General features: G+C 36.3%; 1 protein-coding gene across 2 annotated transcripts in view; it reads left to right on the top strand.

Moving 5' to 3' along the window:
* The window catches only part of LOC127868154 (E3 SUMO-protein ligase CBX4-like), a 175,071-nt gene continuing 154,507 nt past the window's right edge, over window positions 1–20,564 (top strand). Inside the window, exons 1-5 of one of the 2 annotated variants that reach the window (XR_008043898.1) lie at window positions 1–166; window positions 8,601–8,644; window positions 8,971–9,036; window positions 11,459–11,516; window positions 11,873–14,795. Coding sequence is in view for 1 of the 2 variants with exons in the window: in XM_052409784.1 (XP_052265744.1) it covers window positions 98–166; window positions 8,601–8,644; window positions 8,971–9,036; window positions 11,459–11,516; window positions 11,873–12,946 (1,311 nt within the window). In the remaining variant the exon portion in view is untranslated. Of the gene's footprint in view, window positions 167–8,600; window positions 8,645–8,970; window positions 9,037–11,458; window positions 11,517–11,872; window positions 18,211–20,564 lie in introns of those variants that run through there. The other variant, XM_052409784.1, reaches the window with a different exon arrangement.

The raw sequence follows: 20,564 nt of genomic DNA, 5'->3' as shown, positions 1-20,564 counted from the left end.
GCCGAATAAAATGACGTCACGGTAGATGTAATTGCAAATAAATATATAACTAATTGGCCAAAAAATGGTCAAATTATTCTTATATTCGTAACTAACAATGGAATTGCCAAGCATGGGTGAACGAGTTTTTGCTGCAGAATGTATACAAAAGAAGCGTTTAAGAAAGGTGCTAGCAACAACCTCATATCTGAACGGCGTTTCATTTTTTTTTACTGTTTTGTTGATTCACCCCGCATACTTTACGTACCTACAATTTTAGCAGCTAGCTTTTGCTTGTTGCAATAAACCATATGCATCTTCGACATCTCTATTTATGATTTCAAACATTCATGACATATGAACCAAGGCATTATTTTGTATGTTAGTTGTTTATCATCATGTAAATCATCTTAATATGATTATAGGTGCTACCTAATTTATGGGCAAAAGCTTTTTTGATAATTATGTATTTTTAGCTCACCTGAGCACAACATGCTCATGGTAAGGTTTTGTGATCGCTTTTTGTCTGTAGTGCGTCGTCAACATTTTGCCTTGTGAACACTCTAGAGGCCACATTTATTGTCCGATCTTTATGAAACTTGGTCAGAACATTTGTCCAATTGATACCTCAACTGAGTTCGAAACTGGGTCATGCTGGGTCAAAAACAAGGTCACTAGGTCAAAAAAAGAAAAACCTTGTGAACACTGTAGAAGTCACATTTGATGCCCAATCTTCATGTAACTTTGTCAAAATGTTTGTCTAAATGATATGTTGGTTGAGTTAAAAATGGTTCCGATCCGTTGGAAAACATGGCCGCCAGGGGACAGGGCTGTATTCCTTATATGGCGATAGAGAAACCTTGTGAACACTCTAGATGTCACAATTTTTGCCCAATCATCATGAAACTTGGTCAAAACATTGTTTTCATTGACAGGGCTCTCGCTAGGCTTTTAAAACAGGAGTCCATGGACTCCTTCTTTGGAAAAAATAGGTGTCAAAAAGGAAAAAGTAACAAAAGGGTCACGCGTGGTGGCTTACTATGGTGCAGACTGGGTTTTGCTTTTTGTTTAAATGCTTACGCTGACAATGACACCAAATTGAAAACCAGTCCGGATTTGAATGGCGGACAATTTCGGTACATTTTAGCTGCTTGATATGACGCAATTTTTGATATTTTTATTCATTTTTATTGCAAAAAAACGTGCGTACCAGAGACTCTTGATTGGTTTGGAACATGCGTCCTTTTTTCAAATTTATGCGTACAAATAGGCATAATTAAGCATTTCCGAGAGCCCTGATTGATATCTCGGACCAGTTAAAAAATGGTCCAGATCGGTGAAAAAACATGGCCGCCAGGGGGCGGGGCAGTTTTCTCTATATGTATATATACTATAGTGAAAACATGTGAACAGTCTGTTAAAGAAAGATAACCTGTACATGCATACTTTCTAATAGTTAACTCCCTTGTTAAAACCTTGTTAACACTCTAGAGGCCACATTTATTGTCCAATCTTCATGAAATTATGTCAGAAGATTGGTCTCAATGATATCTTGGATGAGTTCGAAAATGGAAACATTTGCTTGAAAAACATGGCTGCCAAGAGGCGGGGCATTTTTCCTTATATGGCTTTATATGGCTTTAGTAAAACCTTGTTAACACGCTAGAGGCCACATTTATTGTCCAATCATCATGAAATTTGGTGAGAAGATTGGTCTCAATGATATCTTGGATGAGTTCGAAAATGGTTACGTTTGCTTGAAAAACGTGGCTGTCAAGGGGTGGGGCATTTTTCCTTATATGGCTATAACTGTCTATAGTAAAATCTTATTAACACTCTAGAGGCCACATTTATTGTCCTATCTTCATGAAACTTGGTCAGAAGATTCATCCCAATAATATCTAAGAAGAGTTCAAAAATGATGCTGGTTGGTTGAAAAACATGGCCGCTAGGGGGCTGGGCATTTTTCCTTATATGGCTATAGTAAAACCTTGGTAACACTCTAGAGGCCACATTTATTTTCCTATCTTCATGAAACTTGGTCAGAAGATTTGTCCATATGATATCTTGGATGTGTTCGAAAATAGTTTTGGTTGCTTAAAAAAAATGGCCACCAGGGGGCAGGGCATTTTTCCTGATATGGCTATATATTGCTTTAGTAAAACCATGTTAACACTCTAGAGGCCACATTTATTGTCCAATCTTCATGAAATTTGGTCAGAAGTTTGGTCTCAATGATATCTTGGATGAGTTTGAAAATGGTTACGTTTGCTTGAAAAACATAGCTTCGAAGGGGCGGGGCATTTTTCCTTTAATGGCTATATGTGGCTATAGTAAAATCTTGTTAACACTCTAGAGGCCACATTAATTGTGGGATCTTCATGAAACTTGGTCAGAAGATTCATCCCAATAATATCTTGGACGAGTAAAAAAATGATGCTGGTTGGTTTAAAAACATTTTTCCTTATATGGCTATAGTAAAGTCTTGTTAACACTCTAAAGGCAGGCCTTTTCCGCTCCATTTTGGGTAAACGCCATCCTGGAATTTTGGGAATTTCACGTCGTGAAATATCCCAATTTGGAAAAAAAAAATAATCGCAAAACTGGCTCAATTGGGAAAAATAATCGCATGTAAATAGTGTTTCTTATATTTCAAAGAAGCTGTTAACTGGTATATAACGAATATTTTGATAACATTTAGTTAAAATTTTACAAAATATTATGAACATGTGTGATAAGTGCAGGATTTTTAATCTGATTTTGGGGAAAGGGCCTGGCCTTTTGAGAGGCAAAAAAACGTGCGAAACGCCGGTTTTTGGGCAAAATAAGAAAAGTCTTAATATGGCTATATATTGCTTTAGTAAAACCTTATTAACACTCTAGAGGCCACTTTTATTGTTCAAAAATCATGAAACTTGTACAGACAATTAGTCCCAATGATATCTTGGATTAGTTCAAAAATGGTTCCGGTTGGTGAAAAAACATGGTCGCCAAGGGGTCGTGGCATTTATCCTTATATGGCTATAGTAAAACCCTGTTACATTTAACACTCTAGAAGTCATATTTATTTTACGATCATCACGAAACTTTGTCAGGAGATTTGTCCCATTGATATCTTGAAAAAGTTCGAAAATGCAGTTTTTTTCCCCACTTTTTGGGAATTTTTTCGGCATTTTCATGAAATTGGGAAAATAAATTCATTAGCCTTTTTTTTTTTCATACGAAAAGTCCACTGATTAGGGAAATACTAAATGTGGTATAACTCTTTATAATCATTCAAATTAAAAGAACAAAATCATATAATACTTTGTGAGATGTAGTTGAATTAAAATTGAGATAAAATACGCATTAGATATTTCTTTCTATAAAAAAATTAATTTTTTTAGATATCGAAGCTTTATTGTCTTGTTTAGTTATGTGAAATAAGATCTTTGAATTCCGCTAAATCTTATTTTTTTAATTACTGGTAGATTTAAACACAGCAGCAAATGTCATTAGCCTTTTTTTCCATACGAAAAGTCCACTGATTAGGGAAATACTAAATTTGATATAACTCTTTATAATCATTCAAATTAAAAGAACAAAATCATATAATACTTTGTGAGCTGTAATTGAATTAAAATTGAGATAAAATACGCATTAGATATTTCTTTTTATAAAAAAAAAAATTTTTTTTTTTGGAAATTGGGAATTTGTTGCCACATTTTGGGAAAAAATTATACTTTATGGAATTGGGAACATAGCTGAATTTCGGCTTTAAAATCGGCCCAAAAAAACCCTGAAATGGTTCCAGTTGCTTGAAAAACATGGCCACTAGTGGGCAGGGGATTTTTCCTTATATGGACTTATGAATCTTCATGAAACTTTGTCAGTAAATTTGTTTAAATGATATCTTGGATGTGTATGAAAATGGTTCTGGTCTGTTGAAAAATGTGGCTGCCAGGGTGTTCACTAGTCATGAAAGTTGGTAAGAACATTTTGTTCTAATGACATCTTAGGCTGCACAGAACAGGTTAGTTCCTTTGAATCTCAGGTGAGCGACTTTGAGCCTTTCAGGTCCTCTTGTTAATAAATAATATTTTACATACTGTAAAATAGTATTATTTTAAAAATAAAGTAATGCATTAAAAATATTCAATCTTCAAACGAGTAACATATTCCTAGCTTTATGATCTAGCATCTTATAATTTTGTGTGTTTTCTAGCCGCAGGAATTGAAAGCTGGTTCGGTGGCTGCGGTATAGTGGATATGGTGTCTGCTTAGTAACTGGGAGGTTTCTGTATTGATCCCTGAAGAAGGAGCGTTCTTAAATCACCCTTAAGACACTAAGTACTGCTCATTGTTGGTTCGGGTACTACTTAAATGTACCTGGGGTACTCTTAAGTATACTTAAATGTACACCTGGTACAGAAAATTTACTGAAATGTACCCGGGAATTCTTACGCTAAAGAAGTCATTGTCTTTCTTGGGTAAGCCGCTAGCAGAAGCATGTAAATGACGTTTGTATATATATTCAGTTCATATGTAAAAAGGTGTGTGGTATTGTGTGGAGATACAAAACGCTTCACATCATTTATTTGCACATAAAATAATAGTTACACAATCAGTAATACTAAAACATTGTCATCAACTTACAAAAATATTTACGTAGGTATATGAAATTCCAAAGTGATGTTATCTTTTGCAAAACTGGAATCAATGAAGTAACATTTTATTACCTTTTACAAAATTAAATAGAAATGGCGCTGCAGAGGCCGACGCGTATCCCCCACGCCGCATGTTTGACCCAGGGGCGCCCCAGGGTTGTTAATGGGGCCATGCATAGTTGAGATTGACCATATTGTCATAAGAGAAGTTCAGTATCAATTTGAAGTGAATCAGTGTAGAAATGAAGAAATTATAGTAAAAAGGCAATTTTGGGTGGGTGTGGTCTATGTGGGCGGGGCGCCCCAGGGTTGGTAATGGGGCCATGCATAGTTGAAACTGACCGTATTGTCATAAGAGAGGTTCAGTATCAATTTGAAGTGAATCGGTGTAGAAATGAAGAAATTATAGTAAAAGGCAATTTTGGGTGGGCATGGTCTATGTGGGCAGGTCGCCCCAGGGTTGGTAATGGGGCCATGCATAGTTGAGATTGACTGTATTGTCATAAGAGATGTTCAATATCAATTTGAAGTAAATCGGTGTAGAAATGAAGAAGTTAGTGTAAAATAACATAAAAAATTAGTGAAAATCTCTGACCAGGCCCCACCCCAACCCCAATAACTTTTGACCCAGGGGTCAGATTAAAATTCCAAATAGTGCAGGGTCGCACATATGCCCATAGCTACCATGTGTGTAAGTTTCAAGGTTCTAGTGCTTATAGTGTAGGAGGAGATAGTGGCCAGGACGGACGTAAGATGGAGATAACCACAATATCCCCACTTTTTCTCCGAAAAGCAAGGGGATAACCATGCTGATTTTGTACTAGCGCATAAAACATTTTTCATGGAATAACAAGTAACAACAAATTTATTAATTACACAATAGAAAGGAAATCATATTAATGGCATTAAGAATTACACTTTCTTACTAAAAATTATCACAACAGGTACTTAGTTCTTTTACATACTTGTGGTAAGTTTTGTATTACTAGTTTGACATTAACTGGCAGACACTTGTCGATATACAGACTAAATTTGCAAGGGAACCTTCATATTTCTTCAGCATCATTGCCTTTTAAATTGTTAATTTAACAACCCTTTGACAATGTTTGCACATCTGATCTTATAATGCCATTGCTGAGTTTTGCTCAATAGAATGGCTGGAGTTGTGTGATGCGGCAGCCTAGCTCTTGTCTTGGCAAACAGCTTCTAAATACGGAAAACCAACTTAAATCTTAAAATTTGATAAATGATGCAGACAATTTCTAAATGTCCTGTTGTTGGTTTTTTCATTTGGAATCTGGAAGATTTGTTACGAAAAATTTCGGTACGAAAATCCAACGGTATTAGATTTTGTGGTTTTAGGCCTAAACTTTATATAGTGATATGTAACCTTTCGGGATATCAGCCAAGTGCGAGCAGAGGAGGTGTAAATACGTTGAAAATAAGGTAAAAGACTAAAAAGTTATATCGGAATATTGTTAAATTTTGTGAATAAATGTATTTCTGATGGATAACAACCACAACTTACCAGAATATTGCTCATGATCCCATGTAAAACTGCTGTCTGAGAGCGAATGGAAAATGCGTCACGAATTCTGACAAGTTAACAGTAGGGTATCGTTATTGAAATACCGCGAGAATATAGATGCCAACTATAATGTGTAAAACAAATAAAAAATTTGACATGCGTTTGTGATTTGTCAGGATAATAATAACAATAAGATATCGAAAAAATCAAAGCAAATAAATTCGAAAGAAATCGAAATTCAGGCAAAACATTTTAGACGGGTTATATTTACCGAAATTGTGTTTGGTAAAGTCTGTCACTATATGTAGTGAACCAGTCTATGAGACAGAAAATGAAGAAGATGAGTATTCAGGGGAGATAATTGTGTAATCTTAATTCTGAAACGGTCTAATGTAGCGGAGAAAAACATATAATGCGAGAATATTAAGTGCGTTTTGCTACATAATTATGATGTCATTTATATACTTTTTCCTGAGATATGTTTTTACATGTGATTTAGCATATGTCAACGTGTTTTTGGTTTGTTCTAGGTCATAAATAGCATCGCGAAAATATATGTCGCGTGGCAAATTTTTTTGAGATGCATCCCTAGGTGTAATTTTTTTTTACTAAATTTCCATATGTTTATGAACGGTCAACGCCCGCTTTGCGGGCTTTTGCCCTTATTATTTTGCTGTTATAAACATGAATGTTTAATAATTATATCTTCATGAAACTTGGTCAGACAGAACGTTTGTCCCAATATTATTTTATTTGAAAACTGGGTCATGTGGTATAAAATAACACTTTAATGGGTCAAATGAAAAACACCTAAGAGGCCACATGTATTATCCTATCTTAATGTTTTCGCCCATTTTAACATTTTAAGTATTTATGTTAAGCAGTGTGCTTGGGCAACGGTTTATAACTGAAGCCCTGAGGGTAAACAACCCCATTAGTCAGTCAGCCCTATCTTAATGAAGCTTGGTTAGCACATTTATCCCAATCATATTTTTACCAAGTTTGACACCGGGTTATGCATGATCAAATCCAGGTTATTAAGTAATATTTGAACAAAGCTTGAGAACACTTTAGAAGCCACATTTATTGCCATTCTCATGTTACTTGATTAGAACATTTGTCCTAATTATATCTGGGCCACGTTTGAAAGTGGGTCGCGTGAGGTAAAAAAACAAGGTTACTATGCCTTATTAAAAAGCTTGTGAAATGTTCAGAGACCACAATTATTGTCAAATCTTCTTGAAACTTGGGCACAACGTTTGTCCCAGTGATATCTAGCTCAAGCTTTAAAGAAGGTCATGGAGTCAAAAGCTCAGTCACAAGTTTAATTTAAAATTGCTGCATTAATTGTCAAATCTTCATGAAACAATGAAAGATAATCTGTGCTACATGTACTTCTTATGATATCCCTAATCGTTTGAAATAGGATCGCATGGGGTAAATAACTTGGTCAATGAGTCAAAGTATAGAAAAAGCCTGTGAACACTATAGAGGCCACATTTTGACTAATCACGAAACTGAGTAAGAACATTTGTCTGTTTTTTTTTGGGCCTTTTCAAAAAAAATGGTAAAAAAACTAGGTCAATAGGTAACACTATAGAGGCCAAATGTATTGCCCAATCTTAATGAAATTTAGAGTCTGTACATTAGTCATGAGTATCATGGTGTCACATGCTGAAATGGGTCAACATTAAATAAAAGACAAGGTAACTAGGTCAAATTAAAGACAAGTATTGTGAACAAACTAGAAGCCACATTTATTAGCCACGCTGCGTGAAACTTTGTGAGAACATTTATCGCCATTATACATGTATCTCCTATGAGTTTAAAACAAGTTTCTAAAGGGTCAAATACTAGGGACATAAGTCTTATTAATAAAAAAGCTTGTGAACACTCTAAAAGTCACATTTGACTGTGTGCGCACTCGATATGAAACTTGCTCAGAACATTTGTTCTTATTATTACTCAAACAAGTGAAATAAGGTTATTTTCCACAAAAATGTCCACCATTATATGGGGCAGGTTTATTTATGTGTTTATAGAAAAAACATTTACATGCTCAAGTTGACCCACTCATCCTAAAAACTTGTTACAGAGATTATAGAAAATACATCATACATGTACATGTATCTGGACAGAATTGGTAAATGCTTATGGTGTGTTCAAAAACATGGCTGGTAGATGTTGGCTTATTTTTCCTTATAAGTCTTTTGTCAAACTTTGTGAAAACTACATGTACCTGCTCAGAAAAGAAGTTCCTTGTGGTGTCATATGAGTGCATAATGGCGTAATGCCATTTTGTTTACATTAAGTTTTCTCAAGTTTAAATTATAAAGTTAATAGGGAAATAAATTACATTTGAAAAACAATAATTGCAAAACACATCTTTCCTTTCATAGCTTTTAATATTATGTGAAATGTTAAAAAAAATTTTTTTTCTTTTTCAGGGTAAAGCTGAATACTTTGTTAAATGGAAGGGTTGGTCTACAAAGTAAGTAAACCTTTTTCTCCGAGTAACACTAACACTAAAAGTAACAGGAACTACAATAACATGAGTTTTTAATCATTTTAATTTATAAAAGAAGCCCTAAATTTGCTTGTAACAATATGTGTAAAAGGAAAACTGATGTAAGTTTTTTTACCCTTTTGATTAATACAAGAAATTTTCTGGTAAATAAGTGTGTATTATACATCCCATAACAAAGTAGAGGTGTGTACATACTGGAGGTCTGCCTTTCCATAGACAAAAAATCTTGAATTACCGGTAATTTAATAATGTTTAGTTCTTGTTATAAATAGGTTATATATTTCTTTCAGAAACAACACCTGGGAGCCAGAGGGCAATATTCTGGACAAACGACTCATTGATGCATTTAACAGAAGGTAATTCCTATATTCTATATTAATCCATATTTATTCTGTATATCCATTTATAGGCTTCAGGTTGTGGTCTCAGTGTGGCAGAGATAATTGTCCCCTACCGGTTTCACCGGAGGGGACTTATGGTTTGCGCTCTGTGTGTCCTTCAGTCTGTTAGTCTGTCAGTCCGTGAGTCTGTCACACTCTTCTGGATCCTGCGATAACTTAAAAAGTTCCTAATATTTTTTCATGAAACTTGAAACATGGATACATAGCAATATGGACATTATGCACGTCATTTCATTTTGTTCCTGTGTCAAAAATTCTGGTTGCTATGGCAACATATATATATATATATATATATATATATATATATATATATTTTATTTTATTTTTTTTAATATAAATTTCTGACAATGGTGGAGCCGGTAGGGGACATATATTGCTTGGCAATAGTCTTGTTTCACTTGAAACCATGCCAGAAAAGGATTTAACAGTCCATACAGAGGCAACAAATATACTTATATTCCTTGGCAGAGGGCTATAGAATTGACATTGTCTGTCATTTAGTCCGTCCTGGTGTCAAAAACTTTGCAGGGCTATATCTCAGGAACTATAAGATATATCAACATGAAACTTCAGGAGTGTATAGATATCAATAATGTAATGTGCCACGCACAAGAACAATAACCCTACACCCTCTTAAAACAGATAATTGCTCTTTTTGTTTTTTATATGATGTAACTTTTCTTACCCTACACTTTTTATGCCCCACTTCGAAGAAGAGGGGGTATATTGCTTTGCTCATGTCAGTCTGTCTTTCTGTCTGTCTGTCTGTCGGTCCGTCCACCAGGTGGTTTCCGGATGATAACTCAAGAACGCTTAGGCCTAGGATCATGAAACTTCATAGGTAGATAGATCATGACTCGCAGATGACCCCTATTGATTTTGAGGTCACTAGGTCAAAGGTCAAGGTCACAGGTGAAGGTCACAGTTACTGGAAATAGGCATTTTAAGGATTAAGCATGGTTCAAACAAGGAAACAACTACCGTTTATGCATGTTCTTTTTATGTCCCCCACTATAGTAGTGGGGGACATATTGTTTTTGCCCTGTCTGTTGGTCTGTCTGTTTGCGCCAACTTTAACATTTTGCAATAACTTTTGCTATATTGAAGATAGCAACTTCATGTTTGGCATGCATGTGCATCTCATGAAGCTGCACATTTTGAGTGGTGAAAGGTCAAGGTCATCCTTCAAGGTCAGAGGTCAATATATGTGGCCAAAATCGCTCATTTTATGAATACGTTTGCAATATTGAAGATAGCAACTTGATATTTGGCATGCATGTGTATCTCATGGAGCTGCACATTTTGAGTGGTGAAAGGTCAAGGTCATCCTTCAAGGTCAGAGGTCAATATATGTGGCCAAAATCGCTCATTTTATGAATACGTTTGCAATATTGAAGATAGCAACTTGATATTTGGCATGCATGTGCATCTCATGGAGCTGCTCATTTTGAGTGGTGAAAGGTCAAGGTCATCCTTCAAGGTCAGAGGTCAAATATATGTGGCCCAAATCGCTTATTTTATGAATACTTTTGCAATATTGAAGATAGCAACTTGATATTTGGCATGTATGTGTATCTCATGGAGCTGCACATTTTGAGTGGTGAAAGGTCAAGGTCAAGGTCATCCTTCACAAGGTCAAGGTCATCCTACAATGTCAAACATCATATAGGGGGACATTGTGTTTCACAAACACATCTTGTTGTTACAGCATTTGCCTCCCTTGTAATTTATTTAAATTTTACCAAATGTAAGGCTAACTGCATTTTTGTAATGCATACTACTACTACTGCTGCTGCTGCTGCTGCTGCTACTACTACTACTACTACTACTACTTCTACTACTTCTACTACTACTACTACTACTACTACTACTACTACTACTACTACTACTACTACTACTACTACTACTACTACTACTACACCGCCGCCGCCACCACCACCACCACCACCACCACCACCACCACCACCACCACCACCACCACCACCAATCACAGTGACAAAAAACGTATTCACACAATGGCTGCTACTACAACTTATAGCCCATATAGGGGGGCATGCATGTTTTACAAACAGCCCTTGTTTAAATAAGAGTTATTGCCCTTTGTTGTTTTTGTATGATGTAACTTTTCATGACTGTATCTCAGATATGCTACAAGATTTAAACATGGTGTATAGATATCAATGACAAGAATTTCAATGCATAAAACAATAAACTTACACTAAATTTTATTTTGGATTATACTGTTTATCAAGGGATTTGCACCCATCCATAAACACTATTTATTTTGCAGGGTATATTAATTCAATGAATTTGCCTGTTTTCATAATAATTTTGAAGGATTTTTAAAGTATTGTCATTTTTCATCTGAATTTTGCAGAAATCCAGATGGAGGGCACAAAAAACGGGGTCCAAAGCCCAAAAGTAGCCGCCATCAGGTGAGATCACATAAGAGAATTTATGTTTTGCTATAGATGCACATGATTTGTTAAAACTTGTATTTATGTGTGTTCCTCTGCTAAGCAATATAACGCTCATGTGTTAATCAGACTCATTATCTTAGTTATTCAACAAACAAGCCAAAAGGAATTACTGAATTAATATCAATAATTTAGCAACTTTAACTTGTATCAAAAAGTTGTGAAAAATCACTTAATTATAGTTATTATAAAAGTAAACTTAGTTTAATAATGAATCAAAATTTTAGTAATTTGATAACAGCGATTCTTGTGATATATATTGTCTTGAAGTTCTTTAAATGTTCTAATGTATTGTTTTGTATTTTCTACATCAGTCATCAGCTGTGAATAATGACTCTAGTGACGACTCCGATGACGAGTCAGCCAGGTCCAGCAAAAAGAAGTCAAGGTCACGGGATGATCTCTCAGACTCGGAATCCGAAACCGAAGGTTCGTCCGATCAGTCCACATCTGACGAAAATGAATCAATGTCTGACACTTCACAGGAGTTGAAGGATGCCGATAACAGTTCAGGCTCTACAACTGATGAACGGGACGACAACGACAGGTCAAATAAAAAATCCACAAGTCAGAGAAATGAGGACTCGAGTGAATCTGATTCTCCACCACCACCGAAACTGATGCCTGTTAGAAAACGTGGCAGACCCCGGGGCTCATTGAACAAGGTGAAGAAATTTCACTTACCACATTTGCATAATGCTATGATGAAACAAAAGGGAAAAGTTGGGCGTCCTAGAACGGTTGGTCGTGGTCGACCGCCCTTTAAGAGAGGCTTAGCACGTGGAGTCATCACAAGTGGAAAGAGTCCAAAGTCCTCTAGTTACCTAAAGACTATTGGTCGTGGACTGTCTAGAACACCTGTCAAAATGTTATCTCGTGGAAGGGGAAACATTAGGGGTCGGGGGCCTAGAGACTCAATCCTTAACAAAATCAAAATGAAGTCTGGTCGCGCACCAGGAAGACCAAAGAAGGAAATGGCTGACTCCCACTCCAAGGACGGAAATACTCAAAAATCGAGCTGTAGTCCAGGCAAAGATATCAAATCCAAGTTTTTTACTCACATGAAATCAGAAAAATCCAATTCATCCGCTGCAAATCATAAGTGGGATTCCATGGGCTCCCTTCACGGTGTTAGCATTCTGGAACACGAACCTGACTCAATGGATGATGAGGCGTCTGAAGATGCTGACGATGCATTCAGTGGAGACGAGAGGGACACCTTTCTTGAAAGACCTATTGACCTACGGAACTATTGGTATCCTCCACCCAACAACAAAGATCTTATGGACAAGGTCTGTATTACGGATGTAACAACTGACTCTGGTAGTACAATCACCTTTAGAGAGGGGCCGTCGTATTCAGGATTTTTCACGTCGGAAAATGGATAAAGTGGAATTATAAAGCCATATGATTGCAAGTCTTCTTAATACTATGTGTTCAGCCATTTAAAATTCACCTCTATTTATTTTCATCATGTTCAGCATAATTCTGTTAAAATTATTGTAATTGTAAATGTGTTGTGTGTAGGTTATAATTTAGTTACAATTTATTTGTTATTCAAACATTTTTCTTGATCTTGTATTTCTTAGAAGTTTCAGCGTAATTCTGTCTCCACATTTCTGTGAACAAACTTAATGTTCTTCCATCATTTATATATATTGTAAGTCTGAAGTAAATTAAGTAACACATGTCTTGTTGTATTTCGGTTAAATACAATGCCCGTTTTTCATAAAATAACTTTCATTTAAAAGATTTTCATTTTAAAATAATTGCTTACATTTTTGCAGCTGTTGCTAAATTATGTATGCATTTGGTAATTCTTATAAAGGTCTTGGTCAATTGTTGTTTTATACTTGCTATTGTCTGTTAATATTGTGGCCCATTATCTATTATAGTGAGGTATATTAATTTTTGAAGGTTGTTCATCCAGTACTCGACTGTAAAGGTCTTTAATTAAGTAGACACCTGGGCCCAGTTGATCAAAACTCTTAGAGCCAGTTAAGCTAGCAGGCTGTTAACCTCAGGCCAAAATAAATATAAAGGGTTATAAAGTAAGTCACATAAATAACTTGATCCAAACATTAAATGCTGTTAGCTTAACCCTTTCCCACTCAGTGCAAAGTGAAAATGCCTATATGCAAACAGCATAAAGCCAGAAAAGCCTGCAATAAGTTAGCAGTCTGTTCAGGTTTAATGCTCTTTACTGCTATCTAAGGTTTGGAAATGAAGCCTTTTAAACTTGAATCTAGTAAGAGAGGTCTTCAATTAAATTTAACTTTCTGGGCGACTACAAATGCATCAAAGTGTGTCTTTGAGAGGTAAAGTGTTAATTGGCAGATAAAGTTTTGAGCAGCCAGGCCCTGACAAGTGGGCCTTGTTAGCTCAGTTGGTAGAGCCTTGGATTACAAGTCCAAGGAGTTTTATCCCAGGGTTTTATCCCAGGCCCTGCCACATAACTTAAGTGGGTATTTATCATGAAATCCTTTCTGCAGCCCTTATGTCTGATTCGAGAAGGGCAGTTGTCAGATACTGGTGTAAGTATGGGCAATAAGTACTGGTTAACCAGCTTACCCAGGAAAAGTGGGAGTTGTTTAATCCTTAACCACTTAGATACGTATTTGGATGCATTTGTAGTCCCTTAGAAAGTTGCATTTAATTAAAGGCCTTTCTTACTAGATCCATTAACAAGTGTTAAAGGTTTCAGTTCCAACCCTTAGATACTGATGAACAGCAAACATCATTAAACTTGAACAGACTGCAAGTTACTCACAGGCTGTTCTGGCTTTATGCTGTTTGCACATAGTCATTTTCACTTTGCTTCTTAGTTGGAAAGGGTTAATTGACCATCATGATATGACTGCGATACTGTTGAAAACAGTAAAAAAAAACTACTAAAAAAACACCTGACATTTGCATTCAGCAGGCCAACAGTTTTCAGCTGAATTTCAAAAATCTTTATATTTAAAAGATTGCTATTAAAAACAGTCTTAAATGTTTTTTATACAGCAAAATGTTTGTGAAACAGCATGCCCTTTTTTTAGCTCATCTTAGCACAACGTGCTCATGGTGATCGCCTTTTGTCCGTCGTGCGTTGTGCGTCCGTCGTCAACATTTGCCTTGTGAACACACTAGATGCCACATTTATTGTCCGATCTTCATAAAACTTGGTCAGAACATTTGTCCCAATGATACCTCGACCGAAACTGGGTCATGCTTGGTCAAAAACTAGGTCACTAGGTCAAAAAAAAGAAAAACCTTGTGAACACTGTAGAAGTCACATTTAATGCCCAATCTTCATGTAACTTTGTCAAAATGTTTGTCTTAATGATATGTTGGTTGAGTTCAAAAATGGTTGCGGTCCATTGAAAAACATGGCGGCCAGGGGGGCAGGGCTGTATTCCTTATATGGCTATAGAGAAACCTTGTGAACACTCTTGAAGTCACAATTTTTGCCCAATCATCATGAAACTTGGTCAAAACATAGGTAATGATATCTTGGACGAGTTCGAAAATGGTCCAAATCGGTGAAAAAACATGGCCGCCAGGGGGCGGGGCAGTTTTCTCTATATGTTTATAGTGAAAACATGTGAACACTCTAGAAGTCACATTTTTGGTCAAATCTTCATGAAATTTGGTCAGAACATTTGTTTCCTAGATACGTCGGTTGAGTTCGAAAATGGTTTGGATTGGTAAAAAAACATGGCCGCCAGGGGGGGGTCTTTTTCCATATGTTTATATAGTAAAAAAAGCTTGTGAACACTCTAGAAGTCACATTTTTTGCCTAATCATCATGAAATGTTGTCTAAATATCAATTTTATAGATATCTCGGACGAGTTCGAAAATGGTCATGATCGGTGAAAAAACATGGCCGCCAGGAGGCGGGGCAGTTTTCTCTATTTGTATATTGTATAAACACGTGAACAGTCTAGAAGACACATTTTTTGTCATGAAATTTGGTCAGAACATTTGTTTCCTGGATACGACGGTTGAGTTCGAAAATGGTTCGGATCGGTAAAAAATATGGACCCCAGGAGGGGGGGTCTTTTTCCTTCTATTTATATAGTAAAAAAAGCTTGTGAACACTAGAAGTCACATTTTGTCAAATCATCATGAAACTTGGTCAAAACATTGGTTTTATGAGTTTGAAAATAGTTGTGATCAGTGAAAAAACATGGCCACCAGGGGGTGGGGCAATTTTATCTATATGTATATAAGAAAACATGTGAACAGACATATTTTTCGGACCGTTATATCGCGCTGTCCAATATATCGCGCTTTGGCTATGGCTCCCAAAAATCCGACAAGCATAATCACTAAATGCCATGTTTTAATCTGAGAATTCGCTAACTGGAGCAAAAAAAACCGGTTCTTGCAAGTATTAACACCCTATATGTCACGGCTTACTATGGCACGCAGTGAAGCGTGAAAAACAGTCGATAAGTGACAGTGTTGTGTACACACGGCTGGGGTTGTTTTTAACACTTAACAAATAACCAATAAGTGTCATTTCAAAGGTAATTATGGCAGTTTACTGGTATATAAATCGTTTAATTTCGGCACTGGTCATGAATTTCTTTGTTCTAATAAAAAGCGCGCGAAAATTGGCGTGGATGTATTTATTTGTAAATAAAAGTTTCGTTACGGGTACAACATTGAGATAATTTAATTTCCATAAAAAGTTTCGTTGTAAATTTCAACTAAACTACCGCGGTATCTCGCGAATTATGTGGCATTGACATTTCCTCTTAATAAAATATCATTCAAACACGCTGTATCGTTACCGTTACGCTGTTTCAGTTCCTTCATTAGGACTATTTATAAGGGTAAATTCGAATCTATGCACAATTATATTTTAGACTTTTTTTTAAGGCAAGAATTTTTTTTTAACTGTTTCGCGAGCGATCGTTCAAGAAAATGAAAACAATAATTTACATTTTGGTTTTTATGATAAATACAGATACGTATGTAGTTATTAAAAATGTTTATTGTAGAATTGGTTTGCAATTATTACTATAAAAATATGTAGCATCGCCGTATATAAAATGAAAACATTGGGGAAATTTGACAAATTAACCGCAATACAATTTAGTTAGACATTTCTCGAATTATATCGCGCGCCGGATATATCGCGCTCGCGATCTTTGGATCCCAACAACCGCGATATATCGGCGTTGCAGTGTAGTAACAGATGCCGGGGGGTGGTCATTTTCCATAAATTTATATACTAAAAAAGCTTATGAACACTCTCAAAGTCACATTTTTTGGCCAATCATCATGAAACTTGGTCAAAACATTGGTTTTATTGATATATTGGATGAGTTTGAAAATGGTCGTGATCAGTGGAAAAACATGGCCGCCAGGGGATGGGGCATTTTTCTCTATATGTTTGTTAGAAGCATTTTCCTTATGTATATATATTTTTTCTTAAATCTGGGTATTAAAAACATGGCCACCAGGGTGGTTGGGGTAATTTTCTATATAGGCCTATTGTGAATACTTTGGAACACCTTATTGTTTAAGTCAGTCTTCTCATACCAATAATTTGCAATATTTGCTGAAGAGTTTTAATCTTTGTTTCTTTCCATCTAAGTCTCTCAGGTGAGCGACCCAGGGCCCTTTTGGGCCTCTTGTTTACTTATGGAAGTTAAAACAGATGAGATTTTAGGTTAGTTAGAATTTAGAATGACATCAAGGAGTAGTCAATGATGTAGAAAAACTGTGCATGTTGATCGATAAAAATAGAATAGTATTAGGTCACTGAAATAATAATAGTGTGAAATTGTATAGAATAAATAATAAAAAAGGAATTACATTTTTAGGATATACTTAAACTGTGGTGTTTCGAATGATTTTGTGATTTCAACCAGACTTTAATCCATTTTATGTTCTGCCAAGTGTACTTCTTTCAGTAAAGATCTGTGTAAAAAGATTTGCGAGTTTTAAAAACAACAACTAATGTGCTGAACTTAATTATAAAATAACAATAGGTTATTGAATATGTGTTGTGCAGGTAGATACATCTGTAGTCATGAAGACGCTGGACGACCTGTAAATAAATCTCAAACACACACAAGAATATGTGTTGAAATAAAATGCATGTGTATTTGCTTTATGCTTCACTGACAATGAGCATAAATTGAAATGGCTTCAATTCTTTCAACTACTGCATTCATATTTGTTATTGTCATATGTAAACTTTTCATAACTTTGCGTGAACATTCCCTTTAACTTGTTTATTTTCAAGAGCACATTCCTGTGTAAGTGATTTCTCTGCAAAACAAATGTTAGTGTTATTGAGAACTGTTTTTGATCTGGTACCAGTTGTGCTTAGCACGTATTAACCAACCTGTTCTTGGAATAAAAATGAATGTAATGCTCAAGAAAAAGTAATTGTTTTTATTGGAACCTTTGGCATTAACTGATAATTCAGATATCTAATTATTGCAAGGTAAATAGTAATTTACAATCACATAAACACTTTGTGTTTTTATAAGCAAAAAAGTTTCTGGAAATTCTTAATTATCAAAGCTTATTGGGTTGGTGGATGGAACAACTTTAAGTAAACAGGGTTGGTTAGATTTCTTATTTGTGTCTGACTTATGTAGACTAATGCCGCGCAATTTGTTAAACATTGTTTATTGACTTGTTAAACTGCTTTTTATTGAATGACAAAAACAACATTGAGCCTCCAACAGCGAACTAATAATATATTGTGTTTAAGTTGATTGCAAACCCTTTTTCTTTGGCATTTTAAGTGCAGGTAAGTGTAATGCAATTGTGTTTTTAGCTCACCTGAGCACAACGTGCTCATGGTGAGCTTTTGTGATCGCTTTTTGTCCGTCGTCCGTTGTGCGTTGTGCGGCGTCAACATTTGCCTTGTTAACACTCTAGAGGCCACATTTATCTTCATGAAATTTGGTTAGAAGATTGGTTTCAATGATATCTTGGATGAGTTCGAAAATTGTTGCGTTTGCTTGAAAAACATTGCTGCCAAGGGGCGGGGCATTTTTCCTTATATGGCTATAGTAAAATCTTGTTAACACTCTAGAGGCCACATTTATTGTCTGATCTTCATAAAACTTGGTCAGAAGATTCATCCCAATAATATCTTGGTCGAGTTCGAAAATGATGCCGGTTGGTTGAAAAACATGGCCGCCAGGGGGCAGGGCATTTTTTCTTATATGGCTATAGTAAAACCTTGTTAACACTCTAGATGCCACATTTATTTTCCGATCTTCATGAAACTTGCTCAGAAGATTTGTCTTAATGATATCTTGGATGAGTTCGAAAATGGTTACGTTTGCTTGAAAAACATGGCCGCCTAGGGGCGGGGCATTTTTCCTTATATGGCTATATAAGGCTATAGTAAAATCTTGTTAACACTGTAGAGGCCACATTTATAGTCCGATCTTCATGAAACTTGGTCAGAAGATTCATCCCAATAATATCTTGGATTAGTTCAAAAATGATGCCGGTTGGTTGAAAAACATGGCCACTAGGGGGGCGGGGCTATTTTCCTTATATGGCTATGTTAAATCCTTGTTAACACTCTAGAAGTCACATTTATTTTCAGATCATCATGAAACTTGGTCAGAAGATTGTTCCAATGATATCTTGGATGAGTGCCAAAATGGTTTTGGTTGCTTTAAAAACATGGCCACTAGGGGCGGGGCATTTTTTCTTATATGGCTATAGTAAAACCTTGTTAACACTCTACAGGCCACATTTATTGTCCAATCTTCATGAAACCTTGGTTAAAGTTTTGCGATAACTTTTGAAATATTGAACATAGCTTGATATTTGGCATGTATGTGTATCTCATCGAGCTGCACATTTTGAGTGGTGAAAGGTCAATGTCAACATCAAGGTCAAAGGTAAAAAAAAAAGCGGCGCATTAAGGCCCCGTCACACTAGGCAACGTTCATGAAGACCGCGCTGCGCCCTGAAAATGTCGTAGGACGTAGCAAGGACAGGGTACAAATTGTAAAAAATGCATTTCTCAAGGTTCTGCTACGCTCATACCACGTTTGCGCTAAGTTCTTACTGCGTCTAACATGTTCCCACTATGTTCTTATTGCGCTTGTATTCAGGCCGGTACCACGTCCAACACGTTCTTGCTATGCTTTAACTACGCTCGTACTAGGTTGCTACTACGACTGCCAAGATAGCACTGCGTTCTTACCACGCGCCCATCACGTTTTCACCGCGTTCTATGTCTGCACGAAAATTCAATGAAAGAGGAAAGTGGTGTTCCGGATTAGCCTGTGCAAATTGCAACACTAGCATGGAAGGGTCGTAGTGAGAACCCGACGGACGAAGCAAGAACGTAGTGACAATCTAGAGACAATATGATGCGAGCGTCACACACTCGTCCACGTCTGCACTACGCGTGTATTGCGTCAATGAGGTTCTTACTAGGTTTTAGCTACGTCATTACTACGGCCTTACCAAGTTCTTATCACGTCCTGATTTGACCACATCCTCGCCACGTAAGTTTGAACATGTTCAAAGTTCACCCACGTCCTTCACGTCCATGAAGACCGTACCACGTGTCCACTGCATTGTCGCTACGTTGTACACGTTCGCATTGCGTCCTGGCATATTTTTGAGGACGTAGTGGGAACGTGGCCTAGTGTGACGGGGGTATTAGGGGGAATTGTGTTTCTGACAAACACATCTCTTGTTTATAAATATTTTTCATTTTTTCACAAGATATTTCCATAGATCGTATGAGTTTTATGGATCTATGAGTAGCTTATTTAATGAAGCCTCACCATAAGAACCATACCTCTGTATTACAAAAAGCATCCAGCCACTGTGTTGTTTCGCTTATCAAATCAATTTACCCACCCCCCACCCCTACAAAAAAAGGGGTTTGCTAGTTCTCCCATGGATGTCTGTCCGTAGACAAAAAGTTATTCTTGGGCTTTCAACTATATTTTAAACATAACAAAATCATATGTGCTTGCATTTTTCCTGATTGTGATATGAAGTTCTGGATTTAA

Source organism: Dreissena polymorpha, chromosome 2 (assembly GCF_020536995.1).
Source record: "Dreissena polymorpha isolate Duluth1 chromosome 2, UMN_Dpol_1.0, whole genome shotgun sequence".
NCBI classification, from domain to species: domain Eukaryota; kingdom Metazoa; phylum Mollusca; class Bivalvia; order Myida; family Dreissenidae; genus Dreissena; species Dreissena polymorpha.
The sequence above is the reverse complement of the archived record's forward strand: the minus strand, read 5'-3'. Positions and strand labels throughout refer to the sequence as shown.